Source organism: Elephas maximus, chromosome 7 (genome assembly GCF_024166365.1).
Source record: "Elephas maximus indicus isolate mEleMax1 chromosome 7, mEleMax1 primary haplotype, whole genome shotgun sequence".
NCBI classification, from domain to species: domain Eukaryota; kingdom Metazoa; phylum Chordata; class Mammalia; order Proboscidea; family Elephantidae; genus Elephas; species Elephas maximus.
In genome coordinates this window covers 65,840,300-65,863,963 of record NC_064825.1, presented here as the reverse complement: position 1 = coordinate 65,863,963, position 23,664 = coordinate 65,840,300, and the positions used below count along the sequence as shown (strand labels likewise).

The following is a 23,664-nucleotide window of genomic DNA, read 5'->3' as shown; positions in this document are numbered from 1 at the left end:
AGCAATCAATCCCAGAGCTGGCAGTGTTTTTGGCAGGAAGCTACTTCTCTTTACTTGGCTTCCCTTTGTCCTAGGATATGTGTTTTGCCTGGGACTTTTAAACTTCTTCCTTGGCCTTGGGTCAGATGGTCTGTCAGGAGAGCCTTCCCGAGCTGTATGCCAGTGAACCTCCACAGGCCCATGGCTTTTATGCTAAGGACACAGGATTGTCTCCAATGGGAAAGAGTGATGAGCTGAAGATTTTGGTACAGCGAGGCCAAATCCCTGTGTGGCTCCAGGAACAAGGATAAATATAGCCCGAGTAATTGCTCATGCTCTTTTAAGGATTAAAAGTCAGCTTTCAGGCAAGCTGTGAAGCTCCATGACCAGGACAGCAAGGGACACAGTTCCTTTTTTAGAGCTGTGGTCAGTACTCGTCGTGCATTACTGGGTCCCGGGCCTCTATGACGCTATTCCCGCTGGAGTAACAGGTCGCCTTCACTAGTCTATGTACCATGGAGGCAGGGACAGGTCTGAGGATGGGTCTTAGATGTCCCTTCCACATCTCCATTGTCCAGCACTATGTCTAGCACACTAAAGGTGCTCAATAAACACTTTTTGACTGAATAAGCTATGAGAAGGTTATATTTAAAAAACTAACCTTTAGAATGAGATTTGTAGTCTAGTTAACAGTGATATACCAATGTCAGCTTCCTGGTTTTGGTGTTGTATTACAGCAATTTAACATGCCACCATTGCGGGAAGCTGGGTGAAGGATACCTGGAATTCATTGTACTATTCTTGCAACTTCTTGTGAATCAGTAATTACTCTCAAAATTAAAAGTTAAAAAAAAATTACTTTTAGTCAGGCTCAAGCCAATACACTTCAACTCTTGGAGGAAGCAGTGCTGGAAGGTGAATTGATTAAATACCTGTTCATGGCAATGCTTTTGTTTTACTATCATTTATAAATGTAAACACATAACTCATTCAGATGGTTCAAAATTTTAAATATATAAAAAGGTTTTCAGTAGATAGTGTTTGTCCCAGCCACTTAATTCCCCTCCCATGGGCATTTAATGTTAATGTTATTCAATCTTGTGCTAATTTTAGTGAGATTGTGCCTACACACATATGTATCTGTGTGTATGCATGAATATAAGTATGTTTCTATATGTATCCATTGCCGTTGTCAATTCTGACTCATAGTGACCCTATAGGACAAATTAGAACTGCCCGATATGATTTCAAAGGCTTAATCTTTATGGAAGCAGACTACCACATCTTTCTCCCACAGAGCCACTGGTGGGTTCGAACCTCTGACCTTTCAGTTCGCAGCCGAGTGTTTTAACCACTGCGCCACCAGGGCTCCTTACATATATATATATATATATATATTTCTTTTTTCACTCAAATGGTAGCATTTGATAGATTCTGTTCTGTAATTTTTTTCACTTAACAATATTTCTTGGAGGCTTTTCATATCAGTGCCCAAAGAGCTTTCTCATCCTTTGTTACGGCTGCACCCATCCATTTTTGTGGCCCCCAACTGATGGACATTTATGTTGTTCCCAATCCTTTTGCCTTTATAAACAATGCTGCAATGAATAATCTTATTCATTTGTCATTTTCCAAGTGTGGGAGTGTGTTTGTAGAGTAATTCCTAGAAGTGGAATTGGGTCAAAGGATACGAACTTTATAATCTTAATAGTGCCAAATTGTCCTCTATAGAGCTTGTTCTGTTTTACACACCCACCAGCAATGTGTTTTAATGAATTCTGTGTTAACTCAGTGATTTAAAAAAAAATTATTTTGGTAAGCCCTTTGTGAGACTGATAAAAGCTATGGGCCTCTATCAGAGAGGAACACAAATCACGCTGTTTTGCATACAATTTCAGACAGCTCAGAGACCAACCCTACCCCAAGCCATCCATGAAATTCAGTTTAGGAAACTCTGGCTGAAGATGAGACACTATGCCAACATACCTAAATTCACATCTATGCTGCGGCACTGAGCTGTGAAACATCAGGCAAGTCATTTATCTCTTAGAGCCTCAGTTTCCTTTTTGAAGGAAAAGTATAATACTTCTATTTCATAGGGCACTTGTGAGGATACAAACATGCTTTTCTGTAAAACATATAATACAGTGCTTGGAATATAGTAGGTGCTTGATATACGATTTTTTTGTACACACACACGCACACACACACAAAAAGACATGTATTCACTCACAAGCATGCGTAGCCCTAGGCTCTCTTCCAGCCTCTGGCTTCCTTAACAACTGTGCTGATTTCTCAAGATCAACCTTTGGAAAACATTTCTCAAAGTAGGGTCACTGGAGCTACCTACTTAAGAATCTGAAGTCCTTGATTAAAATGCAGATTCTTGGGTGCCATTTCAGATTCATGAATTAGAATTTCTGAGAGGGGTCCAGGGAGCTTCATACTCCTGGATTCTAAATGCACACTGAAGTTGGAGAAACAATGCTAAAGAGTTTGGTAAATTCCTTCTAGTCCCTAGACTGCAATTCTCTTCATTACTGTTATACAGCTTTATTGGCGACTGTCTGTACCCAGCAGACGGACAGGTGAGGACATCTGAGCGAAAGCGTGACTAGTACCTAGGACAGCCTCCTCAGGTTTCATCTATGAAAAAGAACCAAGTATTCGTTAATACAACAGACAGCATGCACTCCACTCCCTAAAGAATCTCTCTCCTAACAAGCAGTGATTTCCTCTCCCCTGCTCTCCAGTTAAGAGTCAATAGTCTTTGAATATATGTAAACAGGTTACGTGTAGAACCATTTTAAACAAAGTTGCACAATGGCCCATTTATTCAATAGATATTTATTAGGTACCAGCTCTGTGCCAGGCACTCTTTTAGGCACTGGGGACCCAGCAGTGAATGAAATAAATACAAATCCCGGCTCTCATGAGCCTACATTCTAGCTTATGTTCCAGTAAACATTTGAGTGTGGTATAAGTATGTCCCATACAAATTTTTTTTTTTAGTGTAAGTATGTCCCAAATGGAGCCCTGGTGGCACAGTGGTTAAGAGCTCGGCTGCTAACCAAAATGTCAGCAGTTGGAATCCACCAACTGCTCCTTGGAAACCCTATCAGGCAGCTTTACTCTGTCCAAAGGGTCGCTTTGAGCTGGAATTGACTCAACAGCAGCGGGTTTAGGTTTTTTTTTTTTCTTATGTCCTAAATATTGCATGGAACATACTTGTACTTAAAAGGCATTTGTTGTTTATCTGAAATTCAAATTTAGTGGGGCAGCCTATACTTTATCTGGCACTTTGTCCGGGGCTGTTCTGTAAAGCCGCTAACCCCAGAGGGTGGCTGGAACCCCATGAGGCTTGCCCTGAGACTGGAACTCTATGATCTTGGTCCCAGGTGGGCACTGCCCCTGAGGTGGGTGAGGAACAAGTATGGATAGAGTGTGGACTGGCAGGAGAGACGCAGCCCTTCCTCACCTGTGTCTGGGCAGGGGCAGGAAGCACTTAAGAGATGAAGAGATGCTGGCATTGTGCTAGTCACTCCCATGTCGTCTCATTTAATACTATCACCAGCCCTGTTGAGTTAGGTATTATCACTGTTATTCCCACTATCTAGATGAGGAGACTGAGGCTCTGCAGCGTTAAAACCACTGGCTGTTCAGTAAAGGAGCAGGAGTTGCAGCGCCTGGGGCCGCTGCCAGATCTTGGATTAGCTGAATCTTCCAGGCCCTTCCCTCTGGTAATACCAAGGGTTTAAGGTGGGAGCAGCCTCCGCCCCCAGCTCCCCAAGACAGGAAATGTTCCCAGTTTCTCCTGGCACTGGGCCAGGGTCCTGTCCAGGCTCACATGCTTGCTGGAGATTCCAGGCTGGGAACTGGATCTGCAGAGTCTTTTTCATCCCTGCCTGGCCAGAGACAGTGACCAGCGGCATGAGCTGCTGCCCATGGGCACTGCCATCTGCCATGTGGGTGCCCATGGGAGAGACCCAGGGCAAGTTGCTGTCTCGAAGATGCAGCCTACCCTGAGCCCTGAGGCCAGTCGGGTTGGTTTCCCCTTCCATTAGCCCCCTGAGCCTGACTAGAGGGGGCTCCCTGAGGAACTTGCTGCTCTAAGTCCCAGCCCCTCTCGAGGAGGCGGGCGGCCGAGACTCAACAGCCAGAGAGAGGCTTCTCAGCTCCAGAGCCAGATGTAACATTGACCTTAAATGGTAAAAGCTCCCCAGAGTGAAGAGAGGCTGGCCAGAGGAGGAAAGGGGAATAACTCAATTTTAGGTAAGTAATTGCTATATCGGAGAATAACCTGCCTCTTCAGTGGGGAAGCAGAGGGAACCCTTCTCCTTAAAGGTACAGGGTGCTGGGATGGGGTGCTTAACTTTAACTTTCCAGGGGAGTTGGCTTTGTTGGGTGGCATTCCAGTTTGAGTATTTTTATTACTGCTGTTTTAATTTGTAAGTAAAAGTGAATCTTGTCAATCTTAACTAAATCATGCTCCTTTTGCTAGCTGTTGGGAAGCATGCACAGGTTAGGGTGAAAAGGTGGATTATGACTGGAGATCCCTACTCCTAGCTTTCCTGTGAGCCCCTCTGGGGTAAGAGGGGTCTCAGAATACTTGGTTTTCTCCCGACCGCTTGCTACCCCTTCCCCAGCCCTCCTCTGTGTTCACTCTGTACCTGTCTCTGTCCCCATCTGCCCCCTGCCTTGAACCCTGTCCCCCCCCATCCTTGTCTCCATCCTTGATCCTGCCCCTGCCCCTGTTCCTGCCCTGTCTATCCTGTGTTCTGGGTTCAGACCCCATTTTTATGCTCTGTCCTCAACTCTCCTTCTGTCTCCAGCTTTGCCAGCCTGTGCCATTTACCTGCTCTCTAGAGGGGTACATGAGCCTTGGCCTGTGCCCTAAGTGCGGCTCACCCTCAGAGGCTCTGTGGTGAAACTGTTTCCAGAGTGACCCACACTCAGGTTGGCTTTCTCCAAAGGAAAGGCCGGTGGAAACCACAGGCCAGAGAGAGGCACCAGCTGTCTTGCTTCCTCCTGCCCAGTAAACAGTTTTAAAAGCCCAGAAAGGCTCTGAAGTTTGCGTAAACAGCACCACAGGGTCTGAGACCCCTGGCCAGTGCACCAGCCCCCCAGAGTTCAGCAGCTGCTGTTCTCGACACTCTTGGGGCAGGTTATTGGGGAAATTAAAGTGGTCCCAGGGCTTGCCTGAGTCTCTTGCAGGAAAAAGAAGGAAGTTGCCTAGGACTGTCAGGCTGGGAGAGCATTAGGGAGTCAAGACCTGATTGTTGTCCCAACTAGGGCAGACAAGCAGAGGCTCCTTGATCCTTATGACATGCCAGTAAGGCAGGTAGAGCCATACTTGCCTCTCACTTATAAAGGAGAATGCTCCCATTAAGTGACTTGCCTAAGGTCAGAAGGAGCATGCTAGAGCTCCAACCCAGGTCTGTATTGCTCCTGCCCCTCAACACAGCTTTGAAGGTGAGGTTACATGCCTGCCTTGAATAGTGTCTTATGATTTTTAACTGAATGGACAATTCAGTTGTCATGTTTGTTTGTTCCATGGTTCAGTGATATGTGCGTGCATGTGTATTGGGGTGGCTTTTTGGATTCACATCTGATGTACCTTCCTCTATGCTTGGTAGTAAGTCGGGCATTTATTGGAAGAGAAATTTCTTGCTCGCTTGCCCTGTAAAATCATCTAGGAGGTATAACTATGTGCTAATTGTGACAACATGATCAATTGTCCCCATACACATGTTTTCCTGGGGGCGGGAAGGGGAATCAGACTCTTATGTAGTTCTCATTATGTGTCAGACACTGTTCTAAGCCCTTCATATATAGCAATTCACTCACTACTGTACTACCATACAAAACAAGGATTATTGTTACCACCCACATTTGTAGATGGGGACATTTTAGTGCAGAACGGTCACACAGCTGGTGAAAGGAGGAGCTAGCATTTGACCCGAATAACCCATCTGTGGAGTCTTTGCCCTTAACCACTATGCTCTGCTGGTGTCCAGTCAGTACCCTTTCTGAGAGGGCGGGGAGGAGGGGGGGAAAAAACTGTTCCAACACTGTGTGCCTAAGGCTCTCTGTACATGATTTCATGTGCTCCTTACAGCAATCCTATACATGTGTACCTTCACCTCAGATTTACAGGCAACATTTACACCAGCATTCAGGCACATTAAATGACTTGCCCAAGATCACCGAGCCACCAACTGTCAGAGCAGGGGATTTAAATAGTATCTTGGGTGAGGACAGTTAGGGGTGTGTAACATCTTCTTGATCCTAAATTCCCAGGGAGGCCAATGGGCTCACACTTGCAGCATGGTAAGTTCTGTGAGTCTCTGTGAGAGGAAGCCAGGTTCCTTGCCTGGTGGGCTGAACCACACATAATAGGGATCCTCAGCTTCCCAAACAATCCCTGTCTCTTTCCTCTGAGCTTTGGTAATGAAGGTGGATGAATGCACCCCACACTCCAGCACAAGTAGAGACTGAGTCCTGGGGGGCAGGGACCTCATCTCATTCACTGTGTGCCCAGTGCCCAGCATGATAAAGGGAGTGTAGTAAATGCTCAAGATTAGTTATTTTGAATGAATAAACGGACATAATGTTTATAAAGTGTGCTGTGGCTTAACGAGGCCTTGGGTTTATTATATATGTGTACCAGATGATCAGATTCTTCCGATTTGGCTTGACAGGATTCAAAGTGGGAATCTCAAGTTCGCCATCCCCTCCCCACCCCACCGCCTCTCCTGGGTAGGCCCATAGAGCCACTGGGTTGCCCCTCATCTGTCTTTCCTAGGACTTGGCAGTCAGCAGAGGAATCCTGTTTGCTGAAAAAGGAGGAGCAGAGGCCTGGATAGATGGGAGGAGAGAGCTTGGAGCCCCCCAGACTCTGCCCCTGCCCCTTGGGAAGTTATTTGAGTTGGGGGGAGGGATATGGAGAAGTGGTTCTCATGTAGTATATCTAAAAGATACATATATGTTATATGTATATAATGGATATGTGTGTACAGGTGTGCAATGTACATGCATACAGTATATGTGCTACATGTAAAAGGAAAGGAAATCGATACTACCTGAGCTCCTACCTTGCACCAGGATCTGTGCTACATGCACTATTTAATTCTCATGTTAGAGATGAGGAGTCCTGGTGGCACACTGGTTAAGAGCTCAACAGCTAACCCAAAGGTCAGCAGTTCAAATCCACCAGCTTCATCTTGGAAACCCTATGGGGCAGTTCTCCTCTGTCCTATGGGGTCGCTATGAGTTGGAATCAACTCAATGGCAACAGTTTGGTTTGGTTTGGTTAGAAATAAGGACACAGCTGCTCAATGAGGTGAAGCAACATACCCAAAGGCACACAGCTGCTAAGTGTGCATCCCACCTCTGACCACCTAGGTCCATAGGTAGTGTTTACTACATTAGGTGCCCTTCTGCCTCTAGTTAGTAACCCAGGTCCCAGGGTCACAGTCCAAATGATGAGAAAGTCAAGAAAAGAGAATTCTAAGTTTGTCCCATGGACGTTGGAGGTCAGACCCGGAGTTCAGGCAAGAACCCAGGGCAGCCTCACTGGATGCGCCCTTCAGGCCCAGAGCCTTAGCAGAGGCAACATGCGCCCACAACTTTGGACGATCCTGCCTTCTTTGCCAGGGCCTTCTCCTGGGGAGAAGGAAAGTGGGAATCAGTCAGGCAGTCAGAAAATCTTCCCTCCTAGGTGGCCACATATAAAAAACTGTTTACCGAAGCTGGGATTAATCCACTTTGGTTACTTTTTTCCTGTTAATTTTGTTTTTATTGTGGTAAAATATATACAACATGAAATTTGCCATTTTAACCATTTTCAAGTATAAAATCCAGTGGCATTAATCACATTTGCAATGTTGTACAACTATCACCACTTCTTGTTTCCATACTTTTTCATCACCTCAAACAGAAAGCCTGTTCCTATGAAGCATTAATTCTTCATTCTCCTCTTCCCCCAGCCCGTGGTAACCACCAGCCTACCTTCTGTCTCTGTGCCTTTGTCTATTCTAGATATTGCATATAAATGGGATCATATGATATTTGTTCTTTTTGTGTCTGGCTTATTTCACTCAGCATAATGTTTTCAAGGCTCATCCATTCAGCATGTATCAAAACTTTGTTTCTTTTTATGGTAGAATAAAATTCCACTCCATGTATATAGTACATTTTGTTTATCCGTTTATCTGTTCATGGACTCTTGTTTCTACCTTTGGGTGTTATGAATAATGCTGCAATGAATATTGGTGTACAAATTTCCTAATAATTTTTAATTTATGATTTTTACGCACTTTATTCTAGCAGTAAAAGTAATGTACGTTTCTTGTTAAAATTTCTTGGAAAATACAGAAATGAGTATAAATAAGAAAATACAGAAATAAAAATTCCTCCGTAATTCCATCACTCAGAAATAAGTATTGTTGATATTATGGTAGGTTTCTTCCCTGTCTTTATATTTCTCTATATTTTATAAAACTAGGGTCTTATTGCATGATGATTTTGTAGTCTGCTTTTTTTTTTTTAACTGAACATTCTATCAGGATCCTTTTGTTACTGTCATTGTTAGTTGCTGTCGAGTGAGTTCCGACTCATAGCGACCCTATGTACAAGAAACAGAACAAAACACCACCCGGTCCTGTGCCACCCTTTTATATATCATGAAATATACCTCAAAAATAAGATTTTTTCAATGGTTATGTAATATAGAGTCATTTTAGCTGTATGACAGTTTACTCAGTGCTCCTCTCATTGGTCATTTTGTAAATGCATTCTCTCAGTGGCGCATACCATGGGGTGGCTTTTACATACGTTTATGATGTTTGGAAGCTCAGCTCTCAGAGCTGGGCTTGTGAGATATTTCCCAAGGTGGGGGCTTATTCTGCAAGATGATTTTAAGTACAGTACTACCTCCGCCTTAAGTGCATGAAATCATATCATGAGAACGTTATTCTCCTTTTTTAAAATCTTTTCAGTCTTTCTGACCAAAGAGAAAGTTTCCAATGAAGTAGGGTGACAACTATGCTGGTTTCCCCGGGAATGAGGAGTGACACAGGACTTCAGTGCTAAAACTGGAAGTCCTGGGCAAACCGAGATGAGTTGGTCACCTTAGTTTGAGCAGAGTGTGTCTTTACCATCTTTCTGACACTTGCTTGTCTCCCTTTTTGACAAAACGAGAGCAGGCCTTAGGCATGGAGCCCTTGGCAGGCAACAGCTAGAATTTAATACTGTTTTCGTTTCATTTATTTTTATAATAACTCTATTTGTGGCAAGTGGTACTGATTTTGCCATTTACGGTAGAGATATAAAATTTTCCTTTTAAATAAAAATAATGACAATAGTAGCTAAGACTTACTGAGTGCTTACGGTGTGCTTAAGTGCTCTCTAATGCTTTACCTGCAGTACTTCATTTAGTACTCAGAGCAACCCTTTGAGGTAGGTGTCTCTGAAATAGGTACCTTTGTAACAACCCTATTATACAGTTGAGAAAATTGAGACATACAGAGAATAAAGAACTTGCTCAGAAACACAACACAAAGCTAGTAAATGGCAGAGCTGGGCTTTCAACCTTGGCTTTTTGGCCCAGCGCTAGTTAGATTTTAAAAAATTAATTAAAGATATAGGTGCCACACACAACATGACAAAAATTGTGAGGGTGCTGTGCAGAGGACTTGGTGGAAATTGGGATTTTATGGACAGGGAGATCAGTGTGTGCATGGTTTGGAGGGAACTGAGCCATCCCAGTGAAACCAAGGAAAAGCTAGTGATCTGTGGGCTGGTGAGAGAGAATGAGTCATACACAGAAGACATGGTGACTGCCAAAGGAAGGGACATACAGAGGCCACAGGGAGTTCTACTGCTGACAGGAGAACAAAGGAGCTGTTTCCAGAGAGCCCAGGGTTCCTGGTTCTTCAGAAGAAGAAAGCCTGAAGACACCCTTGACATGGTTTGCTCATATCGGTGTGATCAAAAGAACACTGGATTGTGAGTCCAGAGGTGGGCTCAATGTTGTCCATCTTTTCCCTCATTAATACAATGGGGAGCTGATGCCCTGGTGGAAGGAGCAACTGCTGGAGTGACTGTGTCTCTGTATTACCTCAAGCTGCACTTCATCTCTCTGAATCTCAGTTTCCTCTCCTGTAAAATGGAGATAATGATAGCACCTACTTCACAGGGCGAAATTCATTAGCCCAGTGCCTGTTCTTAGCTCCCAGTAAACGTTAGTTATTATTATTTCTGGGCCATGTCTGCCCCCTTCCAGAGATTCCATCAAAGAGATTTCTGCACTGGGTTTGAGGCTCTGACCATCTGTAATTCATGGTCCTAGTCTCACCTCCATTAATGCCCCAAGGAGAGTGATAGGCTTATTCTCTAGATGATTGCCTGTTGGTGCCCGGTGGGGTCTTTCAGGAGGCCCAATAAGTAACACCCCCTTCCTTCACTTAAGTTCTGAGACTTTCCGAGAATTCAGAGTCTAATATAATCCTAATGACTGATAAAGCTAGTATTGGAAGTGTACAGGCAGGCAGGTAGGCTTTCTAATATTGAATTAAGCAGACTTATTCCCAGCCCCATGTAGTTCCTCCCCTCCCCCATGAAGGCAACCCCCTTTAAGTCTTAGAGCATGGAGAGGAGTAGAACAGTGTGTTTTCTGTAGGCAGCTCATTCCTAAGAGAAAGGGAAGAAGAAGAGGGCTGAGCTATTCCTGTTAACATTTCTCAGAGCTCACCAGTCACGTAAGCCATTCCCCTGAAGTGAATCCAAAAGTATTACTCTCTTGGGGCTCCTTTCACACGGAAGGAAACAATCAGTTATGGGGAAGAAGCATCGTCCTCCTTATAGTGCCAAAGGAAGGTCCTTGTCCAAGTCCTGTTGAAAGCTGGTCCCTCTGGTGATGAACCTAGTGAGACTTAGGCCATGCCCTAGTGTGAGTCGGAGAGTTGAGGCTGCAGGGCCTGTCACAGGTGAGTTCCGTGAAGGTGGGCACCCTAGCTCCTGGCTTTTCCACTTGATGGAACCTTATCCTCTCTTATCCTGAGATGCCTGGTGGGGTCTTGTTTGATGCGAAGTTCTTCGTTAGACAAAACAGCAGCCAACTGGAGGTATCTGGTAAGAGTTTTTCCTTGTAGCTCTAGATAAGCAGCAAATGACCTCTTAATTCCCCTCGTCTTCTAGGTTCTCTATGTGTCAGAATTGACTCTATGGCAACGGGTTTAAACAGATTTTCTTCTAGGTTACTATACAGATAGGCAAGAGAAGATATGGAAAGGGAACTACCATTGTTTGAGCACGTTCTATGAGCCAGGCATTTTATGTCTATTTTTTTTTTTTAACTCATTAAATCCATATTGTAGCCACCTAAGGGAGATGTTTATGAGCAAACTGACTCAGTGAGATTAGGTCACTAACTAGTAACTAGTAAGTAAGTAGAGAATGAAAAGTAAAACTCAAATCATTAGATTCCAGACATCCATCCCTTTTCAACTCCCTGTGACTTATACACCTGGGCAGCAGGGCAAAGGAGAATGTCTAGCCCTTGGTTTCTGCTCCTGCAGTTTGAGCCTAGGAGGCCCTCGGAAGGCCCTCAATAATGCTGCTCAGAGGCCCAAGCTCTTCAGCTGTCCCAGTAGGCCTCCTCTGCTTTGCACCTCTCTTTTGTCTTCTTTCAGCTTGTGAAACTCTTTATCAGGCTAATAACCTTGTCCGTTAACAAGTTCCTTTCTCTATTTAGAAGTCCGTTAACAAGTCACTTCCTGCATTAGCAAGTCACTTCCTCCATTTACAAGTCTAGATTAATGAACATTCTATTGGTAAGAAATGTTGTGCCCTACAGTTGTGAGTCTTGAGTCACTTTTTGTGACTATGCAAGGTTTGTGCCCTAAAAGCTCCTAGAGGTTGCCATGTCTCCCAGTCTGCCTCAGAGGTAGGCTGAGTAGTGATTGGGACTTTAGGTTTTCCAATCAGACCTCCTGAGTTCACATCCCAGCTCCACTACTTACTTTGTGACCTTGGGAATGATCTAACCTCTCTCTGCCTTACTTCCCTTACCTATAAAATAGGGCTGATGACAATATTACTTGCTCAAAGTGTTGTTATGAAGGTAAATTGGATTATTGTATCAAAATACTTGAATATAAGCACTCAATAAATATTCATTATTTTATTGGAGTCTAGCTTTGAACATATGGGACTCCTTTATTTTGGGCCCTCAAATATTCAGGTTTCCTTAAGGGCAGTTCTGTCATAATATTTTCAACCTTTTGAGATTTGACTCTCTAGGGAGAATGTAATGCTGTCTGGGCTTCTTTCCTAAGATAGCTTTCCTATTTCCCTAGCTGAGGTCTGACTGGTTCCTATTGTAGGTTGAAAGGCAATGATGATAAGGCTCAGTGTTGTCAGGTGGCAACTGACAGACTGGATGCCAAGGGGCCTTCCTAAAGTGCATAAGTCTGGGGATGTTCCAGGATGGAGCTATTCTTAAGTCTGGTCAGTGGCCTGGAGTTGAGTGTATATTTAGAGACTAACTCATGATATTCAAACTCACAAGAGACTGAAGTATACATTTCTGAATGTGTACATGCTAATGTATGGTGGGGTATAAACTTTTACAATGACCAAAATGCCTGGGGATGGAGATTTTGGCCAAAAGGTCAAAAGTCCTGAGGGTTTTTTCACCCAGGCCAGAATGTCACCTGATGAGCCATCCCTGCCCATAGCAGGAAGACTTTCCCAGAGATCAAGATGCGTTACTCTCCTCTGGAAAGTTTAGATGAGCATTTTTCTTTGGGGTCTCTTTTGTCTGCTGTAAAAACGTGCTCTATAAATGGTGGTTATTACTGCTGAAGGTAGTGGTGTTCACCTAGCCTGTCTCCAGGGAGCACATAAGAAATTGATCAGATTTCATCTATATTGGTTAAAGTTCTTTGGTTACCAAGTACCAGAAGCCTATGTTAGCTAACATAAGAGAAAGCTGAGGTTTATTGAAAGGTAGTTCAGAGAATCAAAGGAAGAAGTAGAAAGCCAAGTCTCTGGAAGGGCAAGAGCCAGGGCAAGGCTAGGGACTCAGCAACAGAAACTTGCTATCCTTTCTCCAAAGGTCTTTGAGTTTTTTTGATGATGCACCTCATAAGTTAAAAAAAATTCTTTTAGCATGCACTTCCAATTTGCGAGTATTTATTTATTTTAAATCATACTCATAAACTACTGTACTAATATGCTAGTTTATAAAATGTATAAAATACTTTTTTTAAATGAGAAAGATGAAATAATATTTTGAAAATCATTTTTTAAAAAAATAGTGTCAATAATTTTTTGCTTTCTCTAAAAACTGTATTCTTTATTAAGTGAAATGTGAGTGATTATTCTTCATTATTTTGTTAAATCTTGGGTTGGCACTTTGGATAATCACTGGCTTTAATGACCATCATGGCTTAAAGAGATACTTTATCAATCAGACTCCTAGCAGGGAAACAAATGTAACTTAGCCGGCTCAAGAATCTTTAACCAAAGGACTATTTACGGAGGTGTGGGAACCAACAAGTGATAGTGAGGAACCCCAAAACTAGCAATAGCCAGAGGCCATTACCAGCCTAGTTAGAAGGGGAAGAGAAGGAAATAGTGTTACCAGCAGCCGTTGAGATCTGGAGTCAGGGAAGAGGGTTAAATTAGCAAGAGCTGTAGTTATGGAGGGATACAGCCACTACTAAGGAGTCCTGGTGATGCAGTGGCTAAGTACTTGGCTGCTACCTCAAAGGTCAGGAATATGAACCCACCAGCCATTCTGTGGGAGAAGGATGTGGCATTCTGCTTCTGTAAAGATTTATAGCCTTGGAAAACCAATGGGGCAGTTCTACCCTGTACTATGGGGTTCCTATGAGTCAAAATTGACTTGATGGCAATGGGTAGTAGGTAGTCTAGCTACTGCCAGAGATGTAGGGCTGAAGCAAATAGGAAGCAGGGGAGGACGTACCCCAACCTCTCTCTCCTACTTTTTGCTGGTCCACTGGCCAAACTCAACCAGCAAGCAAGGAAGCCCAAGTGGTACTTCATATAAGTGCCATCTTGGATCATTCTGGAGCTCAGGGTAGAGCAGAGCAGAGAATGAATCTGGGGGCAGGACAGGCAAGGAAAAAGGACAGAGGAAGACCAGCCCAGAACCCTTGGCCTGGAAGAATGGCATCCTTGGCTGCGCTTACTGGATTGTGATACTAAATTTTCAATTTTATCCACCAGTTTACAAAATAATTTTTTGAGCATTACTTGTGGTTTCATTAGTAGTACTATCTGTACTGCACATTTTTTTTGCAAGAGTTTTTTTAAGCCACATGCCCATTTTATGATGGTTTGGTTAAAACTAGATAAATGTATTCCACTAATCCACTTACTTGGGCACATACGAGATGTAGGTCCACTTCACTGAAAGCAAATAAATACAGGAGAGGGTACATCAGCTCCTTAGCATTGTAGAATTCCCCCTCTTTCCTCAGGACATTTCATGAACCAGACATGACAGTGACCTTTTGACTTGTGGACTGAATGAGGGCATTATTCAATCTGCTTAAACATTGAGGAAAGTTTATTTTGTTTCCTACTTTTTTAATAAAACGAAAATTTGACAGTTTCAGATTTTCTTCCCATAAGCCACTGGATCATCTTGCACATTCCCTGGGTATACATGCTCCTCTATGAAGACAACAGCTCTAGGGCACAACCACTAGCTTGACCAGAGTACAGTGGCTCTTAGTTCTGTCCAAGTTCTCAGGACAGAGAGTCTGATAGGCCCAGCTTAGGTCAGGATCAATCAATCATGACCAGGGGACAGGATCATGGGGGCATAGATATGTCCAAGGGGAACCATCCCTTGTATGTAGGGGTCCCTTCTAGAGAAGGGAAAAATACTGAGGGCAAAAGTCTCTCCAATGCATATGCATATTGTTACTAACTTGTGATTACCTTCCTGTCCTGCTCTCTAGAAATCCCAGGCCAGCCTCCCAACTCCTCAGCCATATTTACATTCCAATATGAAAGAGGGAGAAGCAAAGAGAAAGCAGCAAAATAAATTCTTCGCATGCTGCCATAGATGACTAATCATGTCCATTGCATGTGGGTTTTTCACCAGTTTATGCATTGGAGGGCTGCCTTATTTCCTTGCTGCTGTCCACATGGATAGCAACATTCCTGAAGATCTGGTATTCACAGGAAGTCTCAAGGAAGTCAGGGCCAGCAGAGTAAGATGGATGCAGTGATGGACCTCCAGTATCTGGCACATTAGACCCAGAAGCACTTGGCAAATTATCCCTAAATCATGGCTCCTACTGTTTATAAAACACAGAAGATACCTAGGCACATAAGCAAAGAAAGCTTGACTTTTCAGAATTAGGGAGGGGAAGGTTCCACTTGCTGAAACCTCCAGAGACTTGTTTCACATCACAACAGTAAGACTAATAACAATAATGAACTTATTTATTATTATTATAACAGCTTATCCCTTACTGAGCACCAGCTAAATACTGCTAAGCGCTTAGCATTCATTATTTTGCAACACCCTATGAAATAGGTAATAGTATTATCTCCATTTTCCTGATGAGAAAATCCAGGTTTTGTGAAGTTAATCACTCAGGATCACGTAGTTGGAGTGGCAGAGCCAAGCTATATTGCCCTTGGGGCAAAGTGCACAGAACCCATCAAAACAGAAACTCCCACAGGAGGTTACCAGGCCAGGAGGAAGTAGAAGCTGGACCTGTAAGATTTTTTTAAAAGGTTAGATGAGTATGGGTTTTAGAAAGGTGTTAGGGGAAGGTGGGAGTTGCCTAGCCCCGTGGCAAGTTTATAACAGATTTTTGGTGGAAATTGGATGAATGAATGAACAAATGAAAGAATGAATGGACCACCTTTCCAGGTTGAAAGACAGTGAAAGTCTTCCAACATCCAGCCCTGGTGCCCCTTCCCAAGCTGAAATAAATCAGTCATATGAGTAGTGGCTCCCAAGATACAGGCTTGGCTCTGCCTCCAAATCATTTTGTTCCCTTAAGAAAATAATTTCTCCTTTCTGAGTCCTTGGTGTCCTCATCTGTTAACTGCTCACCCTCCAAGGCCCAGGGATTCACCCCAGTAGTGACATGAGTGAGGCCATCCCAGAGCAACTGTTGTGTCAGACACTGTGTCCATGGTGAGGAAGAAGATCGAAGTTGTGTTAGAAGAGTCAGCTATTATTGTTCATTTCCTAAAAGCCCATGCAGTGCTTTAGGGTAGCTAGACCTGGCACCAGGTTTCATTGTCAATTGAAGACTGTGTTTTTAAGAAAATATTTACTGCTAAAGGGAATGCCAATTCATGTTCTTTCTTGTTAACAAGGCGCTTGACTCAGCTTTAAACAGTTACAGCTCAAATCAGAAATGATGGTCTCCTATTTGGTGCTAACAAAGGCAGCTGCTGGAGCATGGTCCCTCTTCCCCCACACTGCTGGGCCAGCTGCCCCCCAGCTCTCCAGCTTTAGGAGCAGATGTTCTATGTCCTACATGGGTTAGGAGTACAGACAAAAGGACTGAATTTCAGTCCCCTGGAAGGGATGTACCTTATGAGTACCTGAATTTGGGAGAATCCCTGAGTGTAAACAGTTAACACGCTTGGCTGCTAACTGAAAGGTTGGAGGGTCAAGTTCACCCAATGGTGCCTCAGAAGAAAGGCCTGTCGATCTACTTCTCAAAAACCAGCCACTGAAAATGGAGCACAGCTCTACTCTGACACACATGGGTCGCCATGAGTCGGAAGCAACTCAATGTCAATTAGTTGGTTTTCCAGGAGGCATTGGGTACCACCTCAGAGCTCCACAAGTGGAGGAGATCTAGAGAACCTGCAGAGACCCAGGAAAATGATTTGAACAGCTAACTAGTACCTACAAAGTACCTTCTCCGATTGTATCTCATTTGATTCTCCCAGAGAATTGTGGAGCCATGTTATCTGTGTACACTTTCATTGATTCTCTTGGTTTCACAATTTTATGCACTATAGGAGGCATAACCCCTCCCTCTGTCACCTGCCGCCAGATTTGCGTTATGACTTTCATTGGCTTTATGCACTTTTGTCTTCATGAGCTCCAGATTTATTTAAGTCAGCAAGACGTAGATTCCAAACCACTGAGATTTTGGGTTTGCCTGTTGCAGCAGTTGGTGTTAATTTTCCTGATTCACTACCCAAGCATAAGAACCCTTTCCCATTTCGCTAAAGGCACAAAACACTGCCTGTCATTAGTACTGCCTTCTCTCCTCCCTGCCACTTTGCCTATCTTTGTCAGAGTGGCCATCCTAGGCCTCTGCCTACTTAGGGTTCTAGCCCTAACCCTTTCTGTGCCATATCCGTGGACACAAGTCTTGCTACATTCCATTTTTATGGAGAAGGAAGCTTGGGATATGATTGGTAAATGAGTAAGTTGGGTTTAGAATTTAGGTCTTCTGATTCTTGTGTGACCTTCTGTGAGGGAGAAAACATAAGGTAGAAGTAGGCCTTCCCAGCTGTCAAAGCTAAGAAGGGTTATTCCTAGGGAATCATGAGCATCTTGTAACTGGCTCATTGCCATTTTTGCTGAGGTGTTTTATAAAATTAGAGGCTGCTATGGATCTGGGGACAAGGAGTTCCAGGTGTGGATTAATGCTTCTGAGGGAATATGGGAAATTTATTCTTCAAGGCTCTTGAGGATTAAAAATACCAGCTAACATAACAAAGTGTATTAAGAAAATGTTCTGCATCCCACTTTGGTGAGTGGCGTCTGGGGTCTTCAAAGCTGCCAAGCGGCCATCTAAGATGCATCAATTGGTCTCAACCCACCTGGAGCAAAGAATGAAGAACACCAAAGACACAAGTAAAATATGAGCCCAAGAGACAGAAAGGGCCACATAAAACAGAGACTCCATCAGCCTGAGACCAGAAGAACTAGATGATACCCGGCTACCACCAATGACTGCCCTGACAGGGAATGCAACCGGGAGTCCCTGATGGAGCAGGAGAAAAGTGGGATGGAGACCTCAAATTCTAGTAAAAACACCAGACTTAATGGTCTGACTGAGACTGGAGGGACCCCAGAGTTCATGGCCCCTGGACTCTCTATTAGCCCAAAACTAAAACCATTCTCAAAGCCAACTCTTCAGACAAAGATTAGACTGGACTATAAGACATAAAATGATACTGGTGAGGAGTGTGCTTCTTAGCTCAAGTAGACACATGAGACTGTGCTTTCACCTAAAGCACAATATTAAAAAAAAAGCCAGCTAACATTTATTGGTCACTTACTATGTACCAAACATTGCTCTAGGAAGTTTATGTGTATTATATAATCTACATTATTATCATCACCTATGTTTACAGGTGAGGAAACTGAGGCACAGGAAGATAAAGTATCTTGCACAAGGTCATATCCCAGCCCTGCCACATCATAGCTGTGTGATCTTGAGCTCAGCTGCTAACCAAAAGGTCAGCAGTTCGAATCCACCAGCCACTCCTGGAAACCCTATGGGGCAGTTCTACTCTGTCCTATAGGGTCACTGTGAGTTGTAATCAACTCAACAGCAACGGGTTTATTTTTTTGCTATTGGAGATTTATACTCTGCATTTTCTTCTTAAAGGCTCTGAAAAGGCCTATAGGACAAAAACCCATCTCGATCGATATCCCCAAGCGTATTGAAACATGGAAACCTTTACGTTCAGAGCTCTTTAGAATATTGCCCAGAACTAGGGTTTTATGGAACATATATTCAGAAAGCTGTCTAGGGGCATTCTTACTTGAGCGGATCACATGGCATCTGGAGAGCCCCTGCAGATCCATGTGGGTCAGGATGGCCCAAAAGCTTCTCTCTGGGAGGCAAGCAGTGAGCCAAAGTGAGAAAAGCTACCCATGGGCTGTGTTACCTTGGAACTAGTTGTAGCACCACACTGAGTCCCAGTTTTCCTCATCTGCAAAATAACGTCTACCTCCTAGTGCAGTTGGGGTACTGAGTGAGTAAATATATCTCAAGCATCAGCCTTTGATGAATAGTGAATGTTGTTACTCTTATTTGTTGTCTATATTGTTGCCTTATTCTTTATAGTCTCCTGGTCCCACATGGAACTAGGATACTAGCATTGGAAGCTTCCACTGTGTCCGGCTGGCGGTTATTTTGGCCCTTTTCTGCCCCACGGAGGTCAGGGGACTCCTCAGTCCAAAGGAGAGTTTCCTCCTGAGAAGGGGGAAAAAGATCTTCTTGGGATGAACAAGAGAATAGAGAGGATATTTAAAGAGCTGAGGGACACACTCAGGTTTAGCCTCATATCAACATCAAAAGGCAGCATTAACCCAGGATTCCAGTTAGGCCACAGAAAACCCAGAAAAGGCAAAAGTTAGTCTCCTTGGCACAGGCAGAATCTGCCCCAGGGAAAAGAGTTTTGATTATAAGTGAGGTAGCAATTGGCAGATTAGGTACAGAAGTCTGTGCCAGCATAGACCAGTCACGTAGCAGAGGGCATTTCTAAACAATGGTGGATCTGAGAATAAATTTCAGAAGGTGGTTATTTAAAAGAGACCTTGGACAGAAAGGCAGTTTGAGAGAGGAACACTGTGTGACATGGAAAGAGCCCTGTGTTGGGAGTCAGTCTCAGCTGCACCCGTAAAGGCTGTGAGACCTTGTCAAATCCCACTGAATTTCAGCTGCTTCATTTAAAAAATGAACAAAATGATACCTACCTTGTAGCGTTTTTGTGAGGAGCGTATTAAATCATGAATCTGAAATAGCCTAGACGCTAGAAAGCTCTAAACAACAGGAAGGGGTTAGTATTAAAAACTAGGAACCGCCAGCACGAGGAGACCATCAAGATGAAATTCTTCTTTTTTAATAAGCCCATGCACTCACCCAAGGTGAAGTCAGCAATCAGACCTAGAATGTTGGCGAGGATTGGAGGTGGTAAGTGTAAGAGGCTTCCTTGTGAAGAAGAAAAGTGACCCAGAGTTTAGAATCTCTTCTCCTAGAGTGTGGTTGAGGGTAGAGGACTAAGGATTCAATTTGTCAGCTGGAAGCTAGGGTCAAGAATTTTATCCAAGGCTTATGATGGGCAAATAGGGGCAGTGGTGCTTCAATGGTAGAATTTTTGCATTCCATACAGGATACCGGGGTTCTCTTCCAAGCCAGTGTACCTCATGTGCAGCCACCACCCATCTGTCATTGGAGGCTTGCATGCTGCTATGAAGCTGAACAGGTTTCAGGGGAGCTTTGAAATTAAGGTAGACTTGGAAGAAAGACCTGGATGTCTACCTTCTAAAAGCAGCCAATGAACACCCTATGCATCCCAACAGCCTGATCGACAACTGATCATGCACAGGAGCAGGCAGCCTTTCATTCACTAGTGCGTGAGGTCACCATGAGTTGGGAGCCAACTTGATGGCAGCTAACACAACAACAAACATGATGGGCAAACCTTGGGCAAGGGCCCATCGAGGATCAGAAATTAGTAAGACATGCTTCCTGCTCACAAAATATATATAATACAGGCTGACAGGTACTATCTATAAAAAGGGAGTAAATCCAGGGAAGGGAGAGATTCTTTCTTTTTGGGGCCATCTGTGAAGGTTTCTTGGAAGTTGAGGAGATGAGATTTGGGCAGGTAAGGAAGAAGCGGAAGGTTTTGCAGGGAAAGGCACAGGGGTGAGAGAGTGGAGGAGCATTTCACAATGGGGAATAGATTGATGTGTTTGGAGCACAGTATGCTTGGAGCCAGGGGAGAGGGTCATGAAAGAGAAGCACAGAAGGGAATTAGGGTCAGATTGTGGAGGGCTTTGAAGGCCAAGCGGAGGAGACAAGACTTGCTTTCCAAGCAGTGCGGAGTCAAGGAGACTTCTAAGCTGAGGAGTAACACAATTAAACCTGTATTTGAGAAAGACTCAGTGTGGTGGAAGATGGATTGAAGGGAGAGAGAATGAGGCAGGGAGAGGAGCTGTGTCACTGTCTCTGCAGGTGTTGAGGGTCTGACCAGAGCAATGGGGGTCCCTGGGTGGTGCAAACAGTTAATGCCCACAGCTGCTAACCAAAAGGCTGGAGGTTCGAGTCTACCCAGAGGTGCCTCAGAAGAAAGTCCTGAGGATCTCTTCCAAAAAAGTCAACCATTGAAACTCTACGGACCACAGTTCTACTTTGACACTCATGGGGTCACCATGAGTCAGGGTCAGCTCCATGGCAACTGGTGGTGACCAGAACAACAGCCGCTTGAAAAGGCTAGCTTAAACCAAATCTATTCAGCTTTTCATTTGCCAGGATTCTTTCTGCATGGAACAGAAACTGATTCAAATCAGATTAAACAAAAATCAGAATGTTCTGGATCAAATAATTTAGAAGTTTAGGGGCACTAGTAAGTGTCATGACACACGGGGCTCAAATGATGCTATCAAGCCTCATTCCCTCTGGCTCTCAGCTGTCCTTGGTATTCAACCTATTCTCAGGTAGCCTCTGCCTTATGGTGGCATGTTGGTACTTACAGTTCCTAGCTTACATCCTATCGTTGCAACAACCCCACGGCAAGAACTCCCTCAGCAGAAGCCCTAAGATTGAATTTATTGGTCTGGTATGAATCATGTGTCCATTCCTCAATTAATCACCAGATCCAGGGGCATGGGGTATTCTGATTGACTCACTACCACTGGGGTCACACCTTCCACCAAGGACAAGGATAATGAAGATGCTCCTGTTACCTCAAGAAGGGGAACTGGGTACCAAGCGGTCAAAAACAGCAGATGTCCAAAAAGATTTCCAAAAGCACCAACTCTGTGTCATGTAGTTTATACATTTTATCTTCACAATCACTGAGAGGTAGAAACTAATAGCTCCCTTTTATAGAGGAGGAAACCAAGGCTTAGACTGACCTATCCTCCCTCTTAACCCATCTGTCAGATTCTCTGTTCTGTTCTGCACTGGCAAAGTGGAGCCAACAAGAAAGCCAGGAAGAGGGTCACAGCATAAAAAATCAGAACTGAAGCACATGGTTGTAAAGATCAAATCACTTTTCTTCAAGCTGAGAGACACCTAAACTGCATTTAAAGCAGAAAGCCTGGGGAGGGGTTATAGACTCTGACTACTTAATTGTTAGAAGATTGGAGGTCAGTCTCCAGGAGGCAGAGGAGAAGACCTCATTCCCTGCATCACTCCTGTCCCATGGCAATTGGGAATCATGGTTAATGGGGGAGAGGAAAAGAAAGGGAGGTATGACTGTCTAGACATGGGGGGTGGTGTGCAACCTGGAAAAAGTGGTCATTTAAAAGTATTCACTGCAGACAGACTTGACCACCACAGCCTCCCCACCTTTGGGAAGGCATCACAGATGAAAAAGCATTTGTTATAGACCACAAAAAAACAGACAGTATAAAAGCACTGAGGTATGCTTGGAGTGACAAGTCTTCATGGGGATAAGATTCCCTGGGACCCCTAAATAATTTTATCAGAGAGAGACAAGCTGCTATGGGAATGGCTGCCTTCGGCATCTGCAGCAGGTCAGAAGCTCAGGGTACCCAGTCTCCATTTTTGGGAATTGAATCACAGCTTGGTGACAGAGCGCTACTCAGGTCACCTCTTCAAGGAGCCCTTTCTGCCATTCCCCTCCATGTACCAGGTTAAAGGTCTTCTACTTGGTAGCAGCAAGTGGTAGGCATAAATCATCAGCATTTCCTGTTTGGGGACCAGCGCGTGCAATGCGGAGTAGAGAGGACTGGGCGGGAGTGGAGGAACCAGGAGTGTAACAGTTGCCCAGATTCCAATTGGTGTTTGATATAGGGCACTCTGGGTGAACAGGATATTTTAAAAATTGATGTTCCCAGGGGACCGGCCCAGCTCAGGGTGGAAGGCAATTTTAGATGCTTCGACAGCTATTTTTGAAGCCTGAACTGCACACACAAATTCGTTATTTCTCCAAATCGTGGGTAGCCAGGGAGACCTTTAGGGAGCCCATTCCCAGCACAGCTCTGGTTCAGACTGCTCAGGATCTGTAGGCCAGTGCCCCACCCGCTTCCTACTCCAGGGCTGGCCCAAAATACCCAGCACCAACTTCTCCAAGGAGAATCCTTCCTGAACTAATATGAAGGGGTGAACCATCACCTTAGGATGTGACTCAAGGCTATTTTGGGAATATTGAGCAGCTTGGGCTCTAGCTAAGTCTGGAGTTAGGAGAGAAGGGGTTAGAGCAAGAGACATCCAGAAACTTCCCTGGCCTTTCCTTTTCAAAGTTGGCTGAATCGGGCAGGGAACAGGCCCCTGCAGGGAACAGAGCCACTTCTCTTCTTGAACTGAAATTCCTTCTCACGTGCCCATCAGGGGCAGAGAAGCCACAAGACGGAAAGGTGCAAGATATGATGTCTTTATTGGGCCAGGTCTGGATGGATGAAAGAAGAGCGGAACACAGTGTGTTCTGGGGACTTTCCAGCTGAAAGCCCAGAGGAGTAGTGCTGGTGTGCTTGTAATGGTTCACATTCCTCTCTGTTTCAAAAGCCAGTCGTTACTGAAGAAGGAGGAAGAGTGCGGAGAATCTCCAGACTAAGGAAGGAACCATACCCTTATACCTCATTTCTTGGAGAGTTCACGAGGATAAAAGATGTAGTCCCCATTTGTGCCCATATTTTTAAAAGTACAACAAGTATTTGAATATCTTTGCTAGCAA

The 23,664-nt window shown here is 44.2% G+C and overlaps 1 protein-coding gene across 1 annotated transcript in view; it reads left to right on the top strand.

The window, feature by feature from the left end:
* The first annotated feature begins 3,672 nt into the window (after positions 1-3,672).
* The window catches only part of IRAG1 (inositol 1,4,5-triphosphate receptor associated 1), a 155,990-nt gene continuing 135,998 nt past the window's right edge, over positions 3,673-23,664 (top strand). The window contains 1 exon segment of the mRNA XM_049890380.1: positions 3,673-4,251. Within this exon segment, the coding sequence (XP_049746337.1) occupies positions 4,185-4,251 (67 nt within the window). The 5' untranslated portion in view covers positions 3,673-4,184.